This window comes from Lissotriton helveticus, chromosome 4_1 (assembly GCF_964261635.1).
Source record: "Lissotriton helveticus chromosome 4_1, aLisHel1.1, whole genome shotgun sequence".
Taxonomy (NCBI): Eukaryota; Metazoa; Chordata; class Amphibia; order Caudata; family Salamandridae; genus Lissotriton; species Lissotriton helveticus.
The window spans coordinates 163204848-163229666 of record NC_136063.1 but is presented as its reverse complement, the minus strand read 5'-3'; the positions used below and the strand labels follow the sequence as shown (position 1 = coordinate 163229666).

At 51.4% G+C, this 24819-nt stretch overlaps 1 protein-coding gene across 1 annotated transcript in view; it reads left to right on the top strand.

The window, feature by feature from the left end:
- The window catches only part of ZC3H3 (zinc finger CCCH-type containing 3), a 1704695-nt gene that overhangs the window by 1470326 nt on the left and 209550 nt on the right, over positions 1-24819 (top strand). Inside the window, exon 11 of the mRNA XM_078686633.1 lies at positions 21925-22079. Coding sequence (XP_078542759.1) covers positions 21925-22079 — 155 coding nt within the window. The remainder of the gene's footprint in view (positions 1-21924; positions 22080-24819) is intronic.

Below are 24819 nucleotides of genomic sequence, written 5' to 3'. Positions count from 1 at the left end.
AGAAACTTGACATTGGTAAGTCGATTGCTCCAACTGAGGTACCTTTGTAACAAGGGACTGACCTTCCCACCCCACGGGTCAGCAACTCTGCCCCTTCGGCGACAACTCTAAAATGTGGACTGCTAAATGTTAGATCCCTGGATAAACATGTGACAGAAATAGGTGTGTTACTGAGCTTTTATAGCTTAGGTGCGCGTTTTTTTCATGGAAACCTGGACTTCCCTTAACTTACTGGTCGATCTGGGTCTAGCCTGCCCCTGGATATAAGATTTTCCATAAACCGCTGAAGGATAGGATTAGAGGGGGTGTGGGAATGATTTTTAGGAATAAGTGGAATTTTGTTTCAGTCAGTCTTGATGACCTGGTCGGACCTGATTTATTAGGCTTATTCCTCAAGGCGGGCAAAGGCTGTCTGTGCTCCGGTATTCAATGCTACCGCGCTCCAGGGCCATCTGGCTCATACTTACCTGCTATTTTAGATCTATTTAGCAAAATGGTGCTAACTCACTCCAAATTCACCATATTGGGCGATTTCAGCTTATGGGTAGATAAAGCTCCCTCCCCGGCATTAAAAGATTTATTAAATCTGTGCAACACTTCGGGCTTGGACCAACTTGTACATGCTCCTACTCACCAGCTGAGCCATACCCTGGATCTTATCTTTTTGACCATTGGACTGGTAACTTGAGATAATAGTAAAGCTTGCTGCTGAACTGACCATGCCCTTGTAGCTTTTTTGCTAGCAGGTAGAGAGACTTTCAAAGACAAAAAGCACCAAGTCAGTATACACCACGGCAGATCTTGGAATGCCTAGATAAGCTCTCCTCTCTCTAGTGGCGGCTCCTCCGCTAAGACGGAGGATTGTCACCCCAGTGCTTAAAAAGAAAAATAACATAATAACAACGTATCGTTATCATTATCATTTTATTTTTCCTATTTGAGTCAGTGGTGGGGTGGGGCTGGTAAGAGTAGGGGGAGTTGTGAATTTCACTCCCTATGTGCACATGACTGTTTGGTCAGCCCTCTTGGGCCAGTCAAACAGTCATGTGCACTTTGTATCTTCCCCACCAGGCTGCATTACAAAGTCCCAGTCCATGTCTGAGCTACGAATCGCAGCGCTCAGACCAATTACAACGCTGCATTGCAGCGTTGTGATTGGCTCAGGGAAGCCTGGGAGCCCGGGTGATTCCTGCTAGCAGCTGGGACTGGAGACTGGAAAAAATGAGGGGAAGGAGGAGAGGTGGTAGCCGGCCAGGCGCACAGGTAAGTCTTCTTTATTTCCTCTCTACCCACCCCACCACTACTCCCCGTCCCCTCACCCCGACCGGTATCAGCCGCCACTACCTCTCTCCCCTTTTCGACCTCTGACTCAGGATGCTCAGGTAGAAGACAATCTCCACCTTGGAGAACCGAATATCAGAAACTCTGGATTGAATCATTCCTTTAAAATAAATAAATGCTGATCGTAACATTTCTGCTCCCTGGTACAATGCTTCATTAAGACTGCTTGAAGAATGATGCAAAAAACATGAAAGGAGATGGTGTACTGCCTGTAAGGAAGAGGACAGAATAGCTCTTAAGGCCGCATTACTTGACTATGAGTTAGGCATCTTGAAGGCTAAAGCGGATTATTATGCTAATGCCATTTTAGCCGCCCCTAATAGCACCAAGAAGGTTTTTGATATTATAAGGGATATGCCTAAACTTGTAGGTTTAAGCCAAGTGATTGCGCCTTCACAAGGTCTCTGCAATGACCTAGCAACACATTTTGAAGACAAAATGTGTACAATCTTAGATAGCCTTAACTCCGCCTCATGTCAGAGGATTCGCCCATATGTGCTGCTGCCTGACGAGGTGTTGGAACCAGCATTAGGCAATTTAGACGTCTTCAAACCTATGTCTGTGGGAGGTTTATACTCCTTAGCTATGACTGGTTCATCAGGTTTCCCTCTGGATGTCCTTCCAGTTAAAATCTGGACGGAACAGGCGGAAATGTACTCTCCCCTGCTAGGACCAATCTGCAATCAATTCCTGCAATCGGGTCAAGTGCCGCATGCATGGAAGAATGCTATAGGTATGACTATTATGAAAAAATCATCCTTGGACCCTTTTGTTATGAGTAACTATAGACCCATCTCCCTTCTACCTTTTGTGGTGAAAATATCGGAGTGCTATGTCAGTAAGCTTCTAGTTCAATACTTACAAAATAACAACAACTTTGAGGAAGAGCACTTTGGCTTTATGTCAGGTCAGAGCAATAAACTCTGATCACAGCCATGGACGAGCTAACAATACGAGTCAATGAGGGTGTTAGACGGGGACCTGGAGGGTCGGCCGAGCACAAGGGGAGAGGCCTCCAGTGAGGGCCTTCTCCAGCGATCGTACAGACAAGTAACTTCCCCCCACAGATGGACACCACACGAAGGTCAGCTTAACACCTTTTATAGGCAATTCTTTGAGTAAGCTGGTACGATACAAGGAGATTAGGACACGATGATCCTCTCAATTCGAGTCTCTAGCTGGGGAAGGGGGTAGCGGGACAGTCTTGGTACCTACAGGCACTGAGGTGAAACGGTGGTAGCTCACAATCCTCGAGCTCGGCGTTCGGACGGGTCAGACCGCGGCAGCGCCAGCAGGTCCCGAAGAGGATGTAAATGTAAATGTAAATGTAAATGTAAATGTACAGGAATTTATATAGCGCAAATCACCGAGCGGTTTCTAAGCGCTTGCTTAGGGAACCCGTCCTGGTATTCCCCTGTGAGATAACCCCAGCAGGGTATCCGCAAGGTGAAAGCCAGGCATCCCGCCGCGAGGGGCCGTTGTGGAGATTAAGCAAGCTATTGCCCAGAGTCGCAGAGTGTGAACCCGTGAATCGAGTAGGCACCGGAGCGAGAATTGTCGAGTCCATGGACATTTTAGGACTCAAGACCCCGCCAAGCCGGGAATTGAACCCTGGTCCCGGGCTGACCTCTGCTTCCAGGTCTGCCTCCTCTAACCAGTGAGCCACACTTCTCCCTCTCAGGATGACGGTTACAACGGGCCGCGGCAGCGCCAGCAGGTCCCACGAGGATGAAGGTTACAACGGGCCGCGGCAGCGCCAGCAGGTCCCACGAGGATGAAGGTTGCAGAAGGCCGCGGCAGCGCCAGCAGGCAGGACAATAGTTCACAAGGCAGGGCTGCGGCAGCGCCAGCAGTCCGTCAAGGATGAGTTCTTCTCGGTGTCTCTCGACTCCAGGATACAACTGCCTTCCTGCTCTGGGGCTGCCTCAGTTATAGGTCTGGCGCCCTTTGATGTCCGGACCCTCGCATTGGGAGGTCGGGAGGTCCGGGATGAGGGAGTCCAGACACCCAGCAGGGGGGTGGAGCCAGCACCCGGGGAGGCTGGGGGCGATCGGCACCTGGCGGGGGAGAGCCATCGACACTTCTTTCCCCCATCAGCCTGCCAAGTGGTCCGTTCACCGGGATGGCGGGGCCTGGCCGGGCCCAGGGTTGGTGACACAGAGATATCCGGGAGCAGGCGTCCCGTAGGGGACGGGTTGTGGGTTGCTTCTGCGGGTAGGCCCCGGAGAGCCGGTGTCTGGGCCCTGTCATGCGGGGAGGGAGCGAGCCCTTTGTGGGGCCTGTCCAACATGCGTCCCCCCCAGCTGAAGGCGGGGAGAGTCACCCATCCTCTTGGGGACTCTCCTCGTCGAGGCAGAAAAAGCGGGACAGGCCATCCGCGTTGGCGTGGTCTTGGCCAGGGCGATGCTCCACAGTGAAGTCCATCCCCTGCAGGGAGATGAACCATCGCAACAGTTTGGGGTTCTCCCCCCGCATTTGCATTAGCCATTGCAGGGGCCGATGATCTGTTTGTACCCGGAAGTGGGTTCCGAAGAGGTAAGGCCGGAGCTTCTTGAGGGCCCATACTACTGCGAAGGCCTCTCGCTCAATGGTGCTCCAGCGCTGTTCTCGGGGCAGGAGGCGTCTGCTGATGAAGGCCACTGGTTGGTCGACTCCCTCGGGGTTCAGTTGGGAGAGGACGGCCCCGATGCCATAGTCTGAGGCATCAGTCTGGACGATGAACTCACGGCTGTAGTCGGGGGCCTGGAGCACAGGAGCGGTGCACATGGCGGCCTTCAGCCTCTCGAAGGCCGCTTGACAGTCGGGAGTCCAGTTGACTGCTTTTGGGTTGGTCTTGGATGTGAGTTCCGTGAGGGGCCCCACAATGCTGCCATAGTCCTTTACGAACCGCCGATAGTATCCGGTGAGCCCCAAGAAGGCTCGGACCTCGGTTTGGGTTACAGGGGGGCGCCAGGACTGGATGGCAGCGATCTTGAGCTGGAGGGGGGCCACCAGACCGCTCCCCACTTGGTGTCCGAGGTAGGTCACGGACCCCTGGCCAATTTGGCACTTGCTGGCCTTGATTGTGAGGCCGGCCCGTTGGAGGGCCTGCAGGACCCCTCGGAGGTGGCGGAGGTGGTCTGACCAGTGGCGGCTATACACCGCGATGTCGTCCAGGTATGCGGCGCTGAACTCTTCGAGGCCCGCCAATACCTGGTTCACAAGTCGTTGAAACGTGGCTGGAGCGTTTTTCATGCCGAATGGCATCACTCTGAAATGGTAGTGTCCATCCGGGGTGGAGAAAGCGGATTGTTCTTGTGCCCTGGGGGTGAGGCCGATCTGCCAGTAGCCCGCCGTCAGGTCGAAGATGCTTAGGTAGCGGGCCGCCCCCAAGCGGTCAACTAGTTCGTCGGCTCGGGGGATGGGGTGAGCGTCGGTTCGGGTGACAGCGTTCAGACCCCGATAGTCGACGCAGAACCGGAGCTCGGGTGTGGTGCCCGGGGCCGCAGCTTTGGGGACCAGTACAACCGGGCTGGCCCAGGGGCTGTCCGAGGGTTCGATGACTCCGAGGGCGAGCATCTTGGAGACTTCTTCTTGGATGCAGGTGCGTACCCGATCTGGTACCCGGTACGGCCGGTGTCGGATAGGAGGACTGTCGCCAGTGTCCACGTCGTGCAGGCACCAGGGGGTGACCCCAGGTGTGAGGGAGAATAGGCGTGCAAATTGCAGCAGGAGGGCCCGACAGTCTTGGCGCTGCTCCGGGGTCAGAGCCTCGGAGAGTTGGACCCCGTCCACTGAACCATCTTTTCCCCCGGCCCCCAGTAGGTCAGGGAGGGGCTCGGAGTCCTCTTCCGCCCCACTGTCTGTAGCCATCAGCAGGCTGAGCTCCGAACGCACGAAGTGGGATTTGAGTCTGTTGGCGTGGAGGACCCGGAGGGGGTTCCGGGGGGATTCCATGTCGATGAGGTAGGTGACGGGGCTCTTACGCTCGATCACCTTGAAGGGCCCCGTCCATTTGTCCTGTAAGGCACAAGGTTCGATGGGGGACATCACCCATACCTGCTGGCCAGGCTCGAATTCGATGGAGGAGGCATGTTGATCGTACCACTTCTTCATGTCCTCCTGACTGGCTTCAAGATTGGCTTTGGCGAGCTCTCTGAATCGCCGGGTCTGATTACGGAGGGTCAGGAGGTACTTGTAGACGTCTGGAGGGGTCTTCAGGGGGGCCATTTCCCACTCTTCTTTAACGAGGCTGAGAGGCCCGCGAACAGGGTGTCCGTACAGGAGTTCGAAAGGGCTGAAGCCGAGGGACTTCTGGGGGACTTCTCGGTAGGCGAAGAGGAGGCACGGTAGTAGCACGTCCCACTGGCGGCGTAGGGGTTCTTCCAGCCCCATGATCATCCCCTTGAGAGTGCGGTTGAATCGCTCGACCAGTCCGTTTCCTTGCGGGTGATAGGGGGTCGTGAATTGGTAGGTGACTCCGCACTGTTGCCATAGGGATTTCATATATTTTGAAATAAAGTTCGTGCCCCTGTCACTGACGACCTCCCTGGGGAAGCCCACTCGAGAGAAGATCCCCATTAAGGCTCGACCTACCACGGGTGCTGTTACAGTTCGAAGGGGAACCGCCTCAGGATAGCGGGTGGCGTGGTCCACCAGGACCAGGATGAATCGATGCCCTTGTGCTGTTCGGGGGTCCAGGGGCCCCACAATGTCTATTCCCACCCTTTCGAACGGGGTGGTCACAACGGGGAATGGTTGCAGAGGTGCCTTGAGTTTGCGGCCGCTCTTCCCGCTGGCCTGGCAGGTCGGGCAGGACCGGCAGTGGGTGGAGACGTCATTTCTCATTTTCGGCCAGTAAAAGTGAGTCACCAGGCGGTTGTATGTTTTGTCTTGCCCCAAGTGTCCAGCCAGGGGGACATCATGGGCCAAGTTCAGAAGGAAGTCTCTGAAACGGAGGGGCACCGCCAGCACTCGACTGGCCCCCAGCTCCGCTATTCTTTGTTCGCTGTACAGTAGGTTATTGTCCCAATAGATCCAGTGGGCCCCTGCGGTGTCTCCTGCGCTCTGGGCGAGCGCTTGCTGTCGCAGTCCCTCGAGGGAGGGACATGTCTTTTGCTCTTGCCGGAATTGTTCTTGGGTGGGCCCCCCTTCCTGACGCCACTGAGCCAGGTCCGGAAGGTCTTGGGGCTGAGCGGGCTCTTCTTGGGATTGTTCCGGGTTGTCGGTAGGGATGGAGTCTCCCTCCGGAGCGATCGGGGGAGGAGGTGCTGGCCATGCGGGTTCTTCAGATCTAGGGATGGTGTCGGCGGCCATGGACCGGGTTGTTACGCACGCCCAGCCCGGGAGGCCTAACATCCCCAGGTGCTCTCTTCTTTCAACGGCTGCCCACGGGGAACTCTCGAGATCGTTCCCCAGGAGGCAGTCCACGGGGGCATCGTCGCGGACAGTCACTTTTAGCATCCCGGACACTCCTCCCCATTCGAAGGGGACGCAGGCCATCCGACACAGGCTCTCCGAATTGTCGGCCGATCGGACGGGGCAAAGAACATTTGGCAGGATTTGTTGTGGGGTCACCAGGTGACAACGGACGGCCGTCACACTGGCCCCTGTGTCACGCAGGGCTTCGGCCTTACGCCCATTTATGTTCACCCACTGGCTGTACTTCCTGGTGTTGGCTGGTAGGGGAGCCCGCGGGATCAGGTCTCTCCCCCCTAGGCAGGCCAGGGTCATGGCGGCAGGTTCCCACTCGGGCTGCTCCTGCTCGTACTCTTCAGATCCTTCGGAGACTTGCTCTTCTCCTAGGGCGGCGGCAGCCACCTGGCGGGGCCCGGGGGTCTGGTTCTTTGGGCAGGTCGGGTCACTGGCATAGTGGCCGACTCGCTGGCATCGATGACACGTAACGTTGGCTCGGAACCCCGGGCGCATCGGGGGGTGGCCCCGGCCGGCCGGGGGCGGGGTGTTGTTGGCGGGAGCGGCCGGGACGGCGTCTCTCCCCCGGCCCGGGCCTCCTCCTCCTCCTCGGGGACGATGATGACCTTGGTTGGTTCTGTTCTGCTCGTTGGGCCCACTTCGGGCCACTCGGGTGCTCTCCCATCGGTCAGCCTCGGCGGCGAGCTGCCGGGGGTCGGTCAATTTACTGTCGAGGAGGTGCTGCCTGAGCTCGACGAAGCAGTTGTTGGAGAGGTGCTCCCACACAATGAGGTTAAAGAGCTGTTCGTAGGTTGTTACGTTGCTACCCTTGATCCATCCCTCGAAGGCTCGGCTGAAATAGTTCACATATTCTATCCAGGTTGTACCCGGGATGCGGGTGCAGTTGCGGAACCTCTGGCGGTACATCTCGGGCGTCAGCCCATATCGACTGAGGAGGGCGGCCTTCATGTGGTCATAGGACGTCATTTGATGGTCCGGAAGCTGCAGCAGGGCATCACGGCTTTCATTGACGAACCTCCCCCATAGACCGGCTCCCCAGTCACTTTGAGCGATCCGGTGGGCAGTCATGGCGATCTCGTAGGCCTTGAACCACTGCTGTATGTCGTCGTTCCGAAAATATTCCCGGACCACATCTTTGGGGATGTGGACCTTCTGTTCGGTAGTACCTGGGGGGCGCGGTTGTTCGGGCACCCCTAGGTCTTTGTTCTGTTTGCGCATCTCTATCTCCGCTAGCTTGCACTCGTGTTCGTATGCCAGTCTTTTTTCTTCAAGTTCTCTCTGTCTCTGCTTCTCCTCTCGCTCTTCTTGGAGCCGTAAGTGTTCTAAGTTCATTTTTTTTTCTGCCAGTTTCAATTCTCCGTCTAATTTGAGCCGTACCAGCTCTAACTCGTGAAGTCTATTTTTCTCTCGTTCTCGGATCTCTTCCCGGGAGAGATCCGTTCTCCTTTCTTCTGTCAGAGTGGTGTTTGGTTCCGGGGCTTCGGCGGTATTCGTCTCTGCCCAGGATTCTAGGGCGTGTTTGAAGTCCTCTTTCGTGCTCAGACCGGTGGTAGCAATGCCTAGTTCTATGCAAAATTGTTTTAGCTCTCGGTGGTTGTACTCTTCCAGTTTTTCCATCTGGAATTTCTCTGCAGATCCGCTCTCTCTGGTCGTCATTGTGGATTAGTCGTAGGGTGAGTTACTCTCTGTACGGTTACGCGTTGGTTCGGATCGCGCCGCTGGCCACCAATGTTAGACGGGGACCTGGAGGGTCGGCCGAGCACAAGGGGAGAGCCCTCCAGTGAGGGCCGTCTCCAGCGATCGTACAGACAAGTAACTTCCCCCCCACAGATGGACACCACACGAAGGTCAGCTTAACACCTTTTATAGGCAATTCTTTGAGTAAGGTGGTACGATACAAGGAGATTAGGACACGATGATCCTCTCAATTCGAGTCTCTAGCTGGGGAAGGGGGTAGCGGGACAGTCTTGGTACCTACAGGCACTGAGGTGAAACGGTGGTAGCTCACAATCCTCGAGCTCGGCGTTCGGACGGGTCAGACCGCGGCAGCGCCAGCAGGTCCCGAAGAGGATGACGGTTACAACGGGCCGCGGCAGCGCCAGCAGGTCCCACGAGGATGAAGGTTACAACGGGCCGCGGCAGCGCCAGCAGGTCCCACGAGGATGAAGGTTGCAGAAGGCCGCGGCAGCGCCAGCAGGTCCCACGAGGATGAAGGTTGCAGAAGGCCGCGGCAGCGCCAGCAGGCAGGACAATAGTTCACAAGGCAGGGCTGCGGCAGCGCCAGCAGTCCGTCAAGGATGAGTTCTTCTCGGTGTCTCTCGACTCCAGGATACAACTGCCTTCCTGCTCTGGGACTGCCTCAGTTATAGGTCTGGCGCCCTTTGATGTCCGGACCCTCACACTGGGAGGTCGGGAGGTCCGGGATGAGGGAGTCCAGACACCCAGCAGGGGGGTGGAGCCAGCACCCGGGGAGGCTGGGGGCGATCGGCACCTGGCGGGGGAGAGCCATCGACACTTCTTTCCCCCATCAGCCTGCCAAGTGGTCCGTTCACCTCCTGGATGGATGGTGGTGCCGGGATGGCGGGGCCTGGCCGGGCCCAGGGTTGGGGTCGAGCTGAGGCCACGCGGCCGCGTGGTGCAGTGTCCAAGATGGCGGCTGGGCCGGGCAATGGGGCTGCCGGGGGCCCGGGCCCGTGACACAGAGATATCCGGGAGCAGGCGTCCCGGAGGGGACGGGTTGTGGGTTGCTTCTGCGGGTAGGCCCCGGAGAGCCGGTGTCTGGGCCCTGTCATGCGGGGAGGGAGCGAGCCCTTTGTGGGGCCTGTCCAACAGAGGGTCACTCAGTGGTACTCATTTTATTAGACCTCTCGGCCGCATTCAACACAGTATGCCATGCTAATCTTCTATTTCAGCTAGAGTCCATTGGAATGACCTGAACTGCCTTGGAATGTTTCTGCTCGTACCTCTCGAACAGAAGTCAAGCAGTTGCTCCCCCCATCACTCTAAGTTTAGGGCCAATAATCAGGGAGTGCCACAGGGTTCTGCCATCAGCCCAATGTTGTTCTACATCCATATGGCCCTTTGATTAGATTCCTTAAGTCGCATACATTGACCCTGATCAACTATGCTGATGACACTCAGCTTATCCTTTCGTTAGGTTGTATTCAGCAACTCTCCTCTTTTCATGACTGCTTGAACAACATTATCTTGTGGCTCAGCCTAAACTCCTTAAAGTTTAACGAGGATAAGACAGAAATTCTCTACTGTGCTGCCCAATCTGTCTCGGAGGTCTAACCCCTCAATCTGTGGCCCAATCGTTCAAAGGGCCTGTGGCCTCCGCTAACTTGGTTCGGAATCTGGGAGTTACCTTTGAAGACAAACATGGGGGCCCATTAGGATGGCGGGCGGATCGTCCCGCCGGGCCGGCGGTAGCCACCGCTGGCCCAGCGAGGGTGATCCACCCGACATCCATACCTGAAAGACCCCCGCCATATTAGCATGGCTGGGAGGTCCGTGGCGGACGGAAAGACCGTCTGCCGCTTTTTCCGCCGGTCGACTCGTCAACCAGGCGGAAAATGGGCATGATGTGGTGGCGGTGTCTGCAAGACACCGCCAACCATATCACAATGCAGGCGGAAATCAGCCTTTCCATGCGGCATTGCCGCCATGGAAAGGCATGTGGATTCTGCTGTTGGGGGCCCTGCCATGTAATGCATGGCAATGCTGTACACAGTACTTTTACATTGCGAGTGGGTCTGCGGCCAACAGATTCACCCACAATGTAAAAGGCCCAGGATGCGCCCGCCAGTGTGGCTGGCCATACTAATGCCTATGGCGGAACCGCCGTAACTTCGGCGGTCGGTCCCTGGCTCCCTTACGACGCCATCGTAATAGCCCTCTTAGTATGGAAAGTCATGTGAATAAAACAGTAGGTACCTGTTTTGAGCTTGTACAAGGCTGGCTTAGTATATGGTGCACACTTATTTAAGTGAAGCACCTTGCACTAATCCATACAAACCTTATGGTGATTTTAGTGGTCTTAGACAACCATAAAAAGCTTTCTATGTGGTAGTGGTGAAGAGCAGCCTTCAGACTGAGTCCAGAAGGAGTGTAAAGCAGCTTGTTTTACCAGAACTAATCATATAGTGTAGGTTAAAAGAAAAAGATCACACAGTGTAGTTATAAAAATAGTTCTTTTTATTATACACACTCACGAACACATTGGTATATTTCCTAACCGGAGATATCAACAGAATATACACAATATTTGAAATGGAAACAGGTAAGTAAGCACAAATACACAGTGGTCTCCAGGGGTAGACCAAACCATATAGTAAAGCAGTGGAATTTGAACTGTGACCGAAGTCGAGACATGGACCAGAAGACTCAGAAGAGCTGGGGACCTATGGAACTACCCAAGGTAAGTACCTAGGAACCCCATGGAGGCTGTGTGCAGAGTGGAATCACAGCTGTGTACATATGCAAGTCAATGGGAAAGTCGCAGTTGCCGTTTTTAAGAAGAAGAACTCTTCCCAAAGGCCCCAGAAGAAACACTGTGGAAGATGGAAGTTTGGACAGCCACCCCACTTGTGGATACCCCAGGATCTAGGACACAGACACCAGGGAAGCTGGGTGCATAGGTGCAAAGTGACTTTAGAAACTGCCGTAGACCACAAAGAAGGACTTCATGAAAGATGTCGCTGGTGAAGAAGCTGAAAGAGTCCAGTGGAATCCAAGGATGGATTCTTGAAGAGGTGTACCTACAAGCAGAGGGGACAGAGTCTATGCCATTCAGGATTGGCCAGGAGGCACGGAAGACTAATGACCACCGATGATGGAAGATTCAGGGGAGTTGGCGGCTACCTTGTCGTTGCAGCTGTGAGAACTAGGCGATGCTGTGGAAGACCAGGAGCCGTTATCGAGCTGTCCCATGTAGGTAGTCAAGAACCGAGGGGTCGGTGTCCAGCTGGAGCATCAACAAGCCTTGGTAGCAGCAACAGACGTGGAAGACGAAAAAGGTGCAGCGTTGGGCCCAGCAAAGTACAAGGGACTCACCAAGTGCATGCAAGCCGGAGCAGGCCCGAGCAAGGGAAACCCACTGAAGCCATAGAAGACCCTCAAGAGGACCCACAGACCAAAGGCACAGAAGTCGCAAGGGGACCTCGAGCAGCTAACCAACTATCAGGCTCGGCTCTCTTCTTCCTCGGGGCTGTGATGAGAGTCCTAATCCCGGCCCCACTGAACAACCCCAGCGCTCCGAGACTAAAACACGAACAACTAAGGTGATACAGCGGGGCGCGGGAAAGGAAGGGAACAGCAGGGAGGGAGATCTGTAACGACAAAGAACACGCTATTAGAACACCCTACCTCCCTGACCTACAACAGTGTTCTACTTTACTCAGCCCACAACCCTTCCACTGCCCCCACTCATTACCTGTAAAGGAAAATACACAATGCCTTAATCCAAAGGAGACAGGGGTAGGGTAAGGATTGCAGAACTGTGCCCAACCTGAAAACAAATATAAACAAGATTCAATTCTCTCTGGTTCAGAGTGCTGGTACAGACTTGTGGTTGTGTGCTATAGTGGTTACACACCTACCCTGAACAATGCTTGAAAGTCATTACATGGGTGTTACCACAGTTCCCTTTTGGCGTCCACTACCCCTCCTGCCTCCTGTTAGAGCGGGATAAAGAAAACAAGCATGAACACTGCCCACGGGCAGAACAATATTCGCAGCCGGTTCACAGAGTTAACTCACTCCGTAACACTCTCTTCTTTAGGTAGCGCTCCCCACATATAGGAAGTAAAGTGTTATGTGAGGGCTACCAGTAACGAGGCTCAATAGGGTTCAAGTGAGTCCTATCGTCACTGTGCCTGAATGCACTTATTTACAATATATACAATAGTTACTAGGGTTGTTTCGGTATGGCTCAACAAGCCTCAGGACTTGTCCCAGATCGACCACACAGAAATCCCCTAGTCGAAAACACTGTCTTGAAGTCCGTGAACTTCCGAGTAACACTCCTCTGAGTGAAAAAACTCCCAGGAACCAAGCAGGCTGTGGGTGTGTCGTTGGGATCGAAACTACCAACGCCACACACCTCACAGCTCCTGACTACTCACGGTTCTGGCGCATTAGGGAACCTCCGTCGCCCTTACCGCTACCAGCCTCAGAATCCAGGAAAACGCCACCGCATTGACGGAATTATCGGCGTTTCACCGCCGTCTGACTCAGCCCTTTATTTCCTGGCATGCGCGCGCCGCTCACGTTCATGCGTGACGTGCGCACTGCATGCCGGGAAGTGTAGTTTGTGGCGGGCCGTAATCGTCCTGCGCCTCGGAACATGACAGTACACCCCCCCTCACAAAGGGGCTATCACCCCCCCGGCTTTTCAGGAAACAAGCGGTGAAACCGGGCCACCAATCGGGGGGCTCGAACAGCCGACGCCGGTTCCCAAGAATCCTCCTCCGGACCAAACCCCTTCCAGGAGAGAAGGTACTGTAAGCGACCCCTCACCCTTCTAGCGTCCCGAATGCACCTCACCTCATACTCCTGTTCCTGTTGCACCCAGAGAGGCAAAGGGGACCTACGAACCGGACTCCTGGAGGGTTTTAGGAGGGAAACGTGGAACACAGGATGGATGCGCAGCTGCGCAGGCAAGCGCAGGCGCACAGCCACTGGATTCACATGCTCAACCACCCGATAGGGTCCTATGAACCGCGGGTTAAACACACTGTGTTTCTTAAATCTGATGTGTTTGGTGGATAACCAGACTAGATCTCCCTTCCGAAACACCGGATTTGGTCTACGGTGCATGTCTGCATGGTGTTTGTAACTAGCTTTGGCCTTCACAAGGTTCTTGCGTGCGTTCAAAAGGATTCTGCGCACACGCAACATCCGTTCCCTCACCTCCGGCAGCTTCATGTTATCAGAAGGCAACAACTTGGGGGTGAACCTGGGATGGTGCCCATATGAACAAAAGAAAGGGGTGTGTTGGGTGGATGCATGTTGAGTGTTGTTATATGCTATTTCTGCCACCCACAACCAATCAACCCAGGAATCGCTGCTTTCTTGCACATAACATCTGAGGTACTGTTTTAAGGATTGGTTCAGTCTCTCCGTCTGTCCGTCCGTTTGTGGATGGAAACTGGTGGACACAGACGTGGTTATGTGTAAAGCCGAACACCAAGTTTTCCAAAATCTCGCAGTGAACTGTGCCCCGCGATCGGACACGATGTCTCGGGGAAGGCCATGTAATCGCACTATGTTCACCAGAAGTAGATGTGCCAATTGTCCTGCTGTGGGTACCTGGGCACAGGCTATGAAATGGCCCATTTTCGTCAAAAAATCCACTACCACTATAATGGCCGTTTTGCCCTGGTCTTTCGGAAGCCCCACAATGAAGTCGACAGAGAACCTCTCCCACGGATTCTCTGGAGTGGGCAGAGGTTGTAACAATCCTTGAGGTTTCTGTCTGTCTGATTTCATTTGACTACAAGTGGCACACTCCTTCACCCATTTGCGCAAATCCAATCTTATGGAAGGCCACCAGAATTGTCTCTGGGTTTTTTCCAACGTCTTGACGAACCCCATGTGACCGGCACACGGTACCTCATGACACCAAGAGAACACTGTTTTTCGTAGAACGATCGTGGGTACCAGAACCTGTTTTCCTCTCATCGGCACGCCATGTCTTGGTTTCCACTCCGGATGATGTCTGAGCCAAGTGCGCCACACACAAGTTTGCCCTCCCCTCCTCACACGAGACAAAAAGTCCTCAGTATGGGTGACTCCTATGACTTTTGCAGGTTCAATGATGGACCGCACGGGTTTCTCCGATGGTATCAAGGGATTCTCTCTCCGTGTTAGAGCATCCGCCTTCCTGTTGTTGGTACCAGGCCTGAACGTAACCACAAAACGAAACTCCTCAAAAAACATCATCCATCTTAGTTGTCTGGGAGAAAGATGTCTCGCGGCCCGTAGAAACTGAAGGTTTCGATGATCTGTATAAACCGTGATCTGGTGTCCAGCCCCCATTAACCAGTGTCGCCATTCCATAAAAGCATCTCGAATGGCAAGTAGCTCCTTCTCCGCGATGGTATAATTGATTTCCGTAGGGCTGAGCTTCCGAGATATGTATGCAATCGGGTGCAGGGTGCCGGTTGCTTCCTCTTTTTGTGATAACACTGCCCCCAGTGCTATTTCAGAGGCATCTGCCTCTACTATGAACGGGATGTCCGGATCGGCATGCGTCAATACAGGAGCGGAGGAAAATGCTGTTTTGAGAGCGTCAAAGGCTTGTTGGGCTTCCTCATCCCACACGAACGGGGTGTTCTTTCTCGTAAGTCTCGTGAGTGGTGACACCATTCCGGAGAAGCCCGATATGAATCGCCTGTAGAAGTTGGCGAACCCCAACAGACTCTGAATGTCTTTGACGTTGGAGGGGCGGGGCCACTCTACCATCGCTTGGACCTTCCTCTCCGCCATCACTTGTCCTGAAGGAGTAAGCATAACACCTAGGAACTCCACTGTTGTGACGTGAAATTCACATTTGGTGTTTTTGCAAAAGAGGTGATGGTCTTGTAGCGCTCGTAACACTGTTTTTACGTGCGTGATGTGTTCTTCTGTTGAATTTGAATAAATGAGGATGTCATCTATATAGACGACCACATGTCGATCCAGGTATTCACGAAGGACTTCATTCAGAAAAAACTGAAAAGCGGCTGGGGCATTGCAGAGCCCAAAGGGCATCACCAAGTACTCATAGAGTCCGTACCGCGTTTTAAATGCGGTTTTCCACTCATCACCCCGTCTGATGCGGACGAGGTGATAGGCTCCGCGTAAATCCAGCTTTGTGTAGATGCGTGCTGCCCGGACCTGTTCCAGCAACACCGGGATCAAAGGCAATGGATACTGGTTCTTCACGGTGATGGCGTTTAACGCCCTGTAGTCTATGCAGCACCTTTTTTCACCGTTTGCCTTAGGAATTAAAAATAGAGGAGATGCTGCAGGGGATCTGGATGGTTGAATATAACCTAAGGCCAGGTATTTGTCCAAATATTTACGTAACGTGGCTGTTTCAGGTAGTGTCAGGGCATAAATCCTCCCGTTGGGGATTTCAGAACCGGGGATGAGGTCAATGCGGCAGTCGTACGTTCGGTGTGGTGGTAGTACCTCCGCCTCTTTATCACTGAATACCGCCCTATACTCATCGTAATATGAAGGCAGAGTGACATCTTTTTCTGCTGCGGTAGCTATTGCGTACGTAGGCTCTGCTGTATGAGTCGGATTGCTTATCTTTGGGAAACAGTGGTCGTGGCAATAACTCGAAAGGAACTGAATCGTTTTGGTTTTCCACCTTATGTCAGGGTCATGTTTTTGCAACCATGGGAGACCCAGGATGATTCCATATTGCGGGGCTTCAATGATGTTGAAGACCAGACGTTCATGATGGGACGGAGCACAAACGGCTTCATACTCTCTCGTTTGGTAGGTTATTGGGCCTGCTTGCAGTTCGTTGCCATCCACAGCGTAGACTGTTTCAGGTCTATCCTTAGAGACCAGTTTCACTCCCAAACGACAAGCCATAGCACAGTCCATAAAGCAGCCTGTAGCCCCAGAGTCAACCATCACTTGCACTTCTTGAGGGTTGTCGTTTATGTGCAATGTCATGTTCAAGAAAAGGTGGTTCCGCTCGTCCATCGTACCCGGGGTAAGGGAAGGGATGATGTGGACGCTTGAGGGTTTCCCTTCATTCACCTTCAAGCCATGTAGTTTTCCGACTCCTTTGCGGCCGCTCCTGCAAGACTCTGTCCTCCCCGAATCCGGTTGAGTTTTGGCTTAACCGGGCACTCGCGTAGGAAATGGCCTTTTTTCCCACAATAAAGACACAGTCCTTGTTTGCGTCTGTGTTCTCTTTCGCTGGTGGTTAGTGAGGCTCTCACTGCTCCTATTTCCATTGCATCAGAAGCAGGAGCCGGCTTGTCACTGCTACCTGCTTGCTCATATGGCATCACTGCTTTATCTTTTTTCTTATGCTCTCCTTTCCTTTCCTTCATGCGATGGTCTAAGCGCAAGGTAAGGTCAATTAATGCAGAACAAGTACGAGGCTGGGGATCTATTTGGGCTAATATGTCCTTCATGTCCTCGTTCAGGCCTTGATAGAACAAGGCTGTTCTTTTTGCTTCAGGCCAATCTGTTTCGGCCACGAGTCTCCGGAAGTTGTTGAGATATGTGACAAGATCTGCATCTCCCTGTTTTAGCTTCAACAACTCTCTATCTGCCGTGAGGGTCTCTGCCCTCCTGTCAAAGGTTTTTTTGAACTCTTCCTTAAAATCGTCCCAGTGATATAGAAGAGGGTCATCCCTTTTAACTATGGGTACCGCCCACTGTGCAGCTTCCCCCCCTAGATAAGAGATAAGGAACGCTACCCTCGCTTGGTGTGTGGAAAACATCTTGGGTTTGCACATAAAGTGCATCTGTACCTGTGTCATAAACACTTGAATCTTTTTTATGTCCCCGTAATACCGTTCTGGTGGTGCAAGAGGGATCTGTGCTGGCATCTCCACCACCACAGACGTGGTAGGGGAAGTGCTACTAGTAGCCCCGGTTGTGGTGGTAGTAGAGGGCATTCTGTCAAACCGGGCTCGCAACTGGGCGTTCTCAGCCCTTGCAGCCGCTACCTCTCTATTGGATGCTGCCAGCTCTACCTGCACTAAGGCCAAAGCAGCCATGACGTCCTCTAAGGTAGTCATGATTGACTCCCAACACAGCCGAGAAGAGGTAAAATCCGTGGGCCGATAATTCTATCAGGCTCGGCTCTCTTCTTCCTCGGGGCTGTGATGAGAGTCCTAATCCCGGCCCCACTGAACAACCCCAGCGCTCCGAGACTAAAACACGAACAACTAAGGTGATACAGCGGGGCGCGGGAAAGGAAGGGAACAGCAGGGAGGGAGATCTGTAACGACAAAGAACACGCTATTAGAACACCCTACCTCCCTGACCTACAACAGTGTTCTACTTTACTCAGCCCACAACCCTTCCACTGCCCCCACTCATTACCTGTAAAGGAAAATACACAATGCCTTAATCCAAAGGAGACAGGGGTAGGGTAAGGATTGCAGAACTGTGCCCAACCTGAAAACAAATATAAACAAGATTCAATTCTCTCTGGTTCAGAGTGCTGGTACAGACTTGTGGTTGTGTGCTATAGTGGTTACACACCTACCCTGAACAATGCTTGAAAGTCATTACATGGGTGTTACCACAGTTCCCTTTTGGCGTCCACTACCCCTCCTGCCTCCTGTTAGAGCAGGATAAAGAAAACAAGCATGAACACTGCCCACGGGCAGAACAATATTCGCAGCCGGTTCACAGAGTTAACTCACTCCGTAACACTCTCTTCTTTAGGTAGCGCTCCCCACATATAGGAAGTAAAGTGTTATGTGAGGGCTACCAGTAACGAGGCTCAATAGGGTTCAAGTGAGTCCTATCGTCACTGTGCCTGAATGCACTTATTTACAATACATACAATAGTTACTAGGGTTGTTTCGGTATGGCTCAACAAGCCTCAGGACTTGTCCCAGATCGACCACACAGAAATCCCCTAGTCGAAAACACTGTCTTGAAGTCTGTGAACTTCCGAGTAACACTCCTCTGAGTGAAAAAACTCCCAGGAACCAAGCAGGCTGTGGGTGTGTCGTTGGGATCGAAACTACCAACGCCACACACCTCACAGCTCCTGACTACTCACGGTTCTGGCGCATTAGGGAACCTCCGTCGCCCTTACCGCTACCAGCCTCAGAATCCAGGAAAACGCCACCGCATTGACGGAATTATCGGCGTTTCACCGCCGTCTGACTCAGCCCTTTATTTCCTGGCATGCGCGCGCCGCTCACGTTCATGCGTGACGTGCGCACTGCATGCCGGGAAGTGTAGTTTGTGGCGGGCCGTAATCGTCCTGCGCCTCGGAACATGACACCAACGTTGCAGTCCCACGGTGCAGAGGATGCAGTGAGGACAAAGATCTTGGCAGGAAGAGAAGCATGAGGGTGGGACTACATGTAGCCCGAAGATCTCTGGAGGACAGAGTCAACAAGCCTTGGCAATGGCAAGTCGACGCAGTGCACAGGGGTTGTGTTCCAGCGGTTCCGACAAGGGATACTGGCCTCAAATTTGCTGAGAAGACAGTGCATGCCTCGAGAGAGTTGCAGAACCACCACCTGTTTTGCTGAGCCTTTCGGGAGTCTGTGGGACCTAAGGAGCAGCAGACAGTTCAGCTTTGTTGCGGTGTCTGCAGATGCAGGGGAGTGACTCCTTCATTCCATGGGAGATTACTTCGGGTATCTTTGATGGCCACAGGCCTGGAGAAGAACCTGGAAGAAGCACTTGCACAGATGACGCAGAGACTGGCAGAACGACGAGACCAGGAACAGCAGGAGTCTACCTTGATGCAGTCTTGGTTCCAGACAAAGTCCAAGGTGCCCAGACGGTTGAAATTGAAGTGCTTTTGGATCTGAATCTTTCCCATGACAATTCTGAAGAGCCACCCAGGGTAAGCACCCATGACTCATGTTAGTGCAGCCTGGCGGCTGGCCATTGTTGTGACTCTAACCTATTACCATTTTGCAGACTAATGACCCCCTGATGAAGGGCTATTTCGGCCCGAAATGCATTGGGATGGGACGGCTTTATTTTGGTTATGTACAAGCGCTTTGATTTTTGAAAGTGGTATTCACCACTATGGATATGAATGACAACTACCTGATCCTGAAAATTTTAATCTTCAATTGTGATTAAGATTCATACATTTTACTAATAATCCTACTGGTTAGGTTTTCAGGCAGTGCAAAGAGGAGACGAACCCAAGCGGGTCACGGTTTTGGATTACTGACTAGACACATCTTGGATCAGCGAGTGAAACCCTACTGTACGTTATTAGTTGAATACACAATTTGGTTAACATTGAGTTACGCGGAGTGTGTGATCCTGGAATTTATACAGTTTTGCAGGTACAACATACCTGCACCACAGGGCTGAGGCATATTGACTCACTCTTGTAAATGTTCTGTAGTCCTCAGTTCTGGGGATCTACTTCCCTCTCAACGAGAGTGTGAAGAACTCTCTTTCATTGTGTGACTGCATGTGCAGAAAGGACGATGTCCGCTGCTCACAGAACAACATTGGGCCTGATTAAGATCTTGGTGGAAGGGTTACTCCGTCACAACGGTGACGGGCATTCCATCTGCTGAAATATAAATCCCATTATATCTTATGGGATTTATATTTCGGCGGACAGGATATCCGTCAGCACTGTGACTGAGTCACCCGTCCGCCGAGATCTAATTCAGGCCCAGAGTCTGCTCATTCAACCACTTACTCCTAGGATAGATGTCTGGCTGAGATCCACACATCATGAGCTTGCAGATCCAGCCAGCACTTGACTGCCTGCTGAATATAGTTATAATTGTACTGTATTGTAATTGCATTTACGTAGCACTTTCTATCTTTGAAGAGGTGCTGAAGTTTGCTAATGAGTGGCACCTTTGCAAGCCCTGTCTCATCCTTCCTTGCAACTGGTTCCCTTGGCTAGGGCTTCGCCTGAAGCTTTGACTGTGGATCTGCCACCCTTCCCTTGCCGATAGTCCTGCCTACCTGTATGGCGACAGCCCACATAGACAGGCAGAGCCAACCCAGAGCACCCATGAAGCCTTCAACATCCCTCATTAGACAGAGGGGAGCGAAAATGTTCCTACGTACAGGTGAAGGTGAGCTACCTGCAGAAGCGTGACTCTGCCTGGTGGCCACATTCCCATGATCCAATGTTTGCTTTCTTGAATTGAGGGAACTGCCCTCCTTTCCAATCCATGTACAACCTGTAGCAGTGCTCATGTTACTTAAACTAGGTCTGGCATCTTGTCAGCTTCAGGACAGTGTTCCGGAAGATGTGCCCCACAGCCACACTTGTGATTCTTAGCCCCTGCAGTACTGTGCAGTGCTCACACACCCTGTGGGTCCAGTGCCTGAACAGAACAAGGGTTTGTGTGTGGAGTGTGAGGTATTTTTAGAGCCTATGAGTACACTGTGGGGTTATACCCAATTCCAACTCCCTTCATCTGCTACGTTTCAAAACCATTCACTCCTCGCCACTATCATGAATGAGGTCCAAAGTACATTTTTCAAAGGTTCCAATATGATTCCCTAATACTAACAAGGAGAGAGCTTAGGTACCGTTGAGGGCCAGCATTGGAATTTTTATTCCACAACCCTTTAAAGGTTTTGGGCTACCAAATCATATCAGTTGACCACTGGAAGTGGAATTTTTGACTGTGATTAGTAGATTTGAGATGCTAATCTAAGTAGTTCAGAGGCCCCTGGCAACTACGAGAAATCAGGATTACTGACTTTTATTACATTTTAATGCATCTTGATTATCTTGGAGACTTTAATTTGGGTTTGAATGTTTTTCTCCAAGGCTAAGTAGTGTGTTACCCTGGGTACATACCTGCCCCAATGGCTGGGAGAGAGGCAGTCTGGACAGCTTCAGAGCTGTCCATGTTTATAAAACCCCATAGGATAATATTGCCTAAATTGTTATCAATGATGTTCTCCAAAAATAGTCCATTATTTGTGGACAAGTACCTAACTCGGTGTGCAAACCTCAGAAGATGAACCCAACAGAAAATTGTTATGTTTTGCAATTTATGGAGTTCAGTAAACTCCATAAATTCGAAGACGTAATCGTAGCTGGATGTATATCTTTATTGTCACTGTATATATTGTGTTAAATGATGCCTGACTCATCCTGTGCACCACCTTCCTTGAGGTAGGCCTTGAGTACTTGATTGAGCTGCCCAACAGAGTCCAGGAGGCTTTGGAGGAAGAACTTCCTGTTGTAGCTCCATCCTCTTGGTTAGTCAGGAACACATACAGTCTCACTTGGTCCCTTCAACCTAGGGACATGGGAAAAAGTCTGATAGTTAATCCCCGCTGCATGGAAAGGCACTGTAGGACTTGTAAAATGGTTGAAGATGTAATGTAGCAGAATATGTAAACCTCTTTGCAGTGAATAGTATTAACAGTCAATATTTGCAGCATGTTTTTCTTCTTTTTTTCTCCCATTCATATTGGGTTTGTGTTTTTAATTGTGTCAACAATTTTTTGTCTTAGGGTCAGCAGGTCCCCTGAAGAGAGGTCTTTGTCGGAAAACGCTGGACCCTCCGGATTACAAAAGCTTCCATCTTTCATCTCTCTGAAGTCATCGCCTACATCACCGGTACTGGAAGAACCCACCCCTCAGAAAGAAAAGCCCAGTGAGGATAGTGGTAGGTTTGTCCTTCTATTCATTTTCTTCCTCATCACCATGCTCATGCCATGTTGTTTCTCCCTCCTTTCTTACATCAGAAGCAGGTTACCATTCCTGTATTGGTACTATTAATTGCTGGTCAAGCATTGCAGACTTTTCTGCATTTGAAGAAGATACAGATAATTCACAAGTATGGACCAGTTACCCCATAGGTGACCTTCTTTTTCTTTGGCTGCCTCTTTTTTTATGTCAGCAAATTCTCATCTCATGTGTTAGTTGTTCTTTCACACAGACTCTTGACATTATACCGAATTCCATTAACTGCTCGCTGCACTGGGAGATTAGGCCCAACAAAGTATAACCCTTTGAGGCACATGAGTGACGGCCTTCAAAACTCCACGTAAGAAGCTTCAACAAATGAAAGATGATCAGAAATAGTAATATATTATCTTAAATGAGAGTGTAGAATAGTCACTGTTTGTCAGCAATTCACTATCTGTATATTTGACATGTTGCTAACCATACATATGTGATAAAGTGCGTATTGCCGTACATTATAAGGATCCTGTAAGTCCCAGAGAAGTTCTGTTACCGGAGGAACAAGGCCAAAGGCCGATTTCCTATATAAGTTTATGGAACCCTGAGGTGGCGTCCTTTATGATATATTGTGGGGGGGTATCTTAATTCTCATAATACACGGTCATGACATCACCCTTCTCCCAAATGGTTTAAATCCTTGGTGTTTTGCTCTTTCATATGAAAGCGAGAGGGTATTTGCAGACATGAGGAATAAATGTGGAATCCGTAGTAAAAATTAGACACACCACAAGCAGTTACTAATTTGCTGCACAAAATATAAAAATCAGTTTAGTTTGTCAGATAATAAATGTTGTAGCTCAGATTGTTTAGAAACACGCAGAGATATTTTATCTTTCTGGTAGCTACTTATAGCGTGGGGAAAAATAAGTATGTTGCCATGAATAGCTCCTTTCTGCTGTTCACTGTTCATTAAGGAAAACAGATCAGAAGAGTAAAAAGCCAGTTCCTATTTTCCTTGTTTAGTCTGCTGCTGTAATTATGCTCTGTGGTCTGCCTTTCATCTTAGCTGCTGGCAGCAGGAAAAATGATGTCACAACTTAAATGTAATCACTATTATAGTTGTGCAGCTACATCATTTCATTGTTAGATGTGACCCCGGACATCACAACTAGCCAGTGATAAGAAAATTAGAGAAACAGAGCTTTATAGGACAATTAAAGATGTACATGTTTTTTAGTCTGGTTTTGTTAGAAGTGTGTAGGTTTTCGGCTGAGATAAATCTTCTGACAGTTGTTGCTCGTCACGTTCAGCATACCCAGTGTTACTTGTGATAGAATGCTGTGTGTTGGTGCATACAATCTGCAGCAGTAGAAGTGCAGAACAGCAGGTAGATGTGTTCTCTGGGACCCACGGGGACATCAGTGAGTTTGGGTTGAGTGTCATAAAGAAGGACACCTAGGTGTATCCTTATCACAGGCTGCCAGGACATTTTCCTCGACAGCAAACTCTCCATGAAAGGACAGGTCAACACCGTCTCCTCAGCCTGCTTCCACACGCTCCGCATGTTCCTCAGAATCTTCAAGTGGCTACCCACCAATACCTGGTAAACCGTGACGCAGACCCTCATCACCAGCTGTCTAGACTACGGCAATGCACTCTATGCAGGCACCACCGGTGAACTCATGAGAAGGCTCCAGACTATCTAGAACATAACAGCCAGGCTGATCCCCAGCCTGCCCGAAAGAACTCACATCTCCCAGCACATGAGAGTCCTCCACTGGCTCGTCATCAAAAAGAGATGCTACTTTAAGCTCCTGACCCACTCGTACAAAGCCCTCCACGACCAAGGACCAGCATACGCGAACCACCGCCTGAACTTCCAGAAACCTCTACTCCCCTTCCCTCGCACAGACACTGCGCATTCGCCACAGCCGCATCAGAGGATGATCCTTCTCCCACCTCACCACCAAATCCTGGAACGCCCTTCCCCTTCCCCTCCTCCTTCAAACAGCACCCTCATTGACAGACTTCACCTGGCTCTTCAACTGAGATCCACAGCCCAGAGGCTGGATACCCTCACAGGTGATAAGCTGCGCTTTATAAGTGCAGTTTGATTGATCAACTGAAAAAAGCGATGATTGGCAAGAGTGTCATAGAATAGGTGTAAAATAGAGTAGCAGGTTGACACAAAGATGAGTCATGAGTTTGGGACTAACATGGACAAGGGCCTTTGAATGTGTCAGACAGCAAACAGATATTGTTAGCCTGAGACCAGCAGAGGTGTTATTGCCTAGGCGTTTACGAAAGTAAGTGAGCAGTGGTGTGTTACAGGAAGTGCTAATGTGGAATGACATACAGTAAATGCAAGCAAGGTTGTTAATGGAACAAGTATTAACAGGAGTTGGCATAATGAATGTGCTTGCGGGCTTTTGGGGCATACAACAGCTGGCAGATCAGACTGGTCTGTTCCTACTGGAAGAGGACTATGACTGATTTGCACATAACACATCTCTGTCTGAGTGACGTAGTGGGTGAAAAACGATCCACAGGAATGAGGCCTGAGCGATTGCCAATGGCTTCGATTTTCGAAAGCAGTCCACCCACCATCTTTGTGTTATCCTTAATGCACTGCCAAAGTGCAAGGTGCTTGACCAGACATGGTTCTCATGCTCACTATGCCTCAAGGAAAAAGCAGGTGTTGACAAGCCACAGCAAAAGTG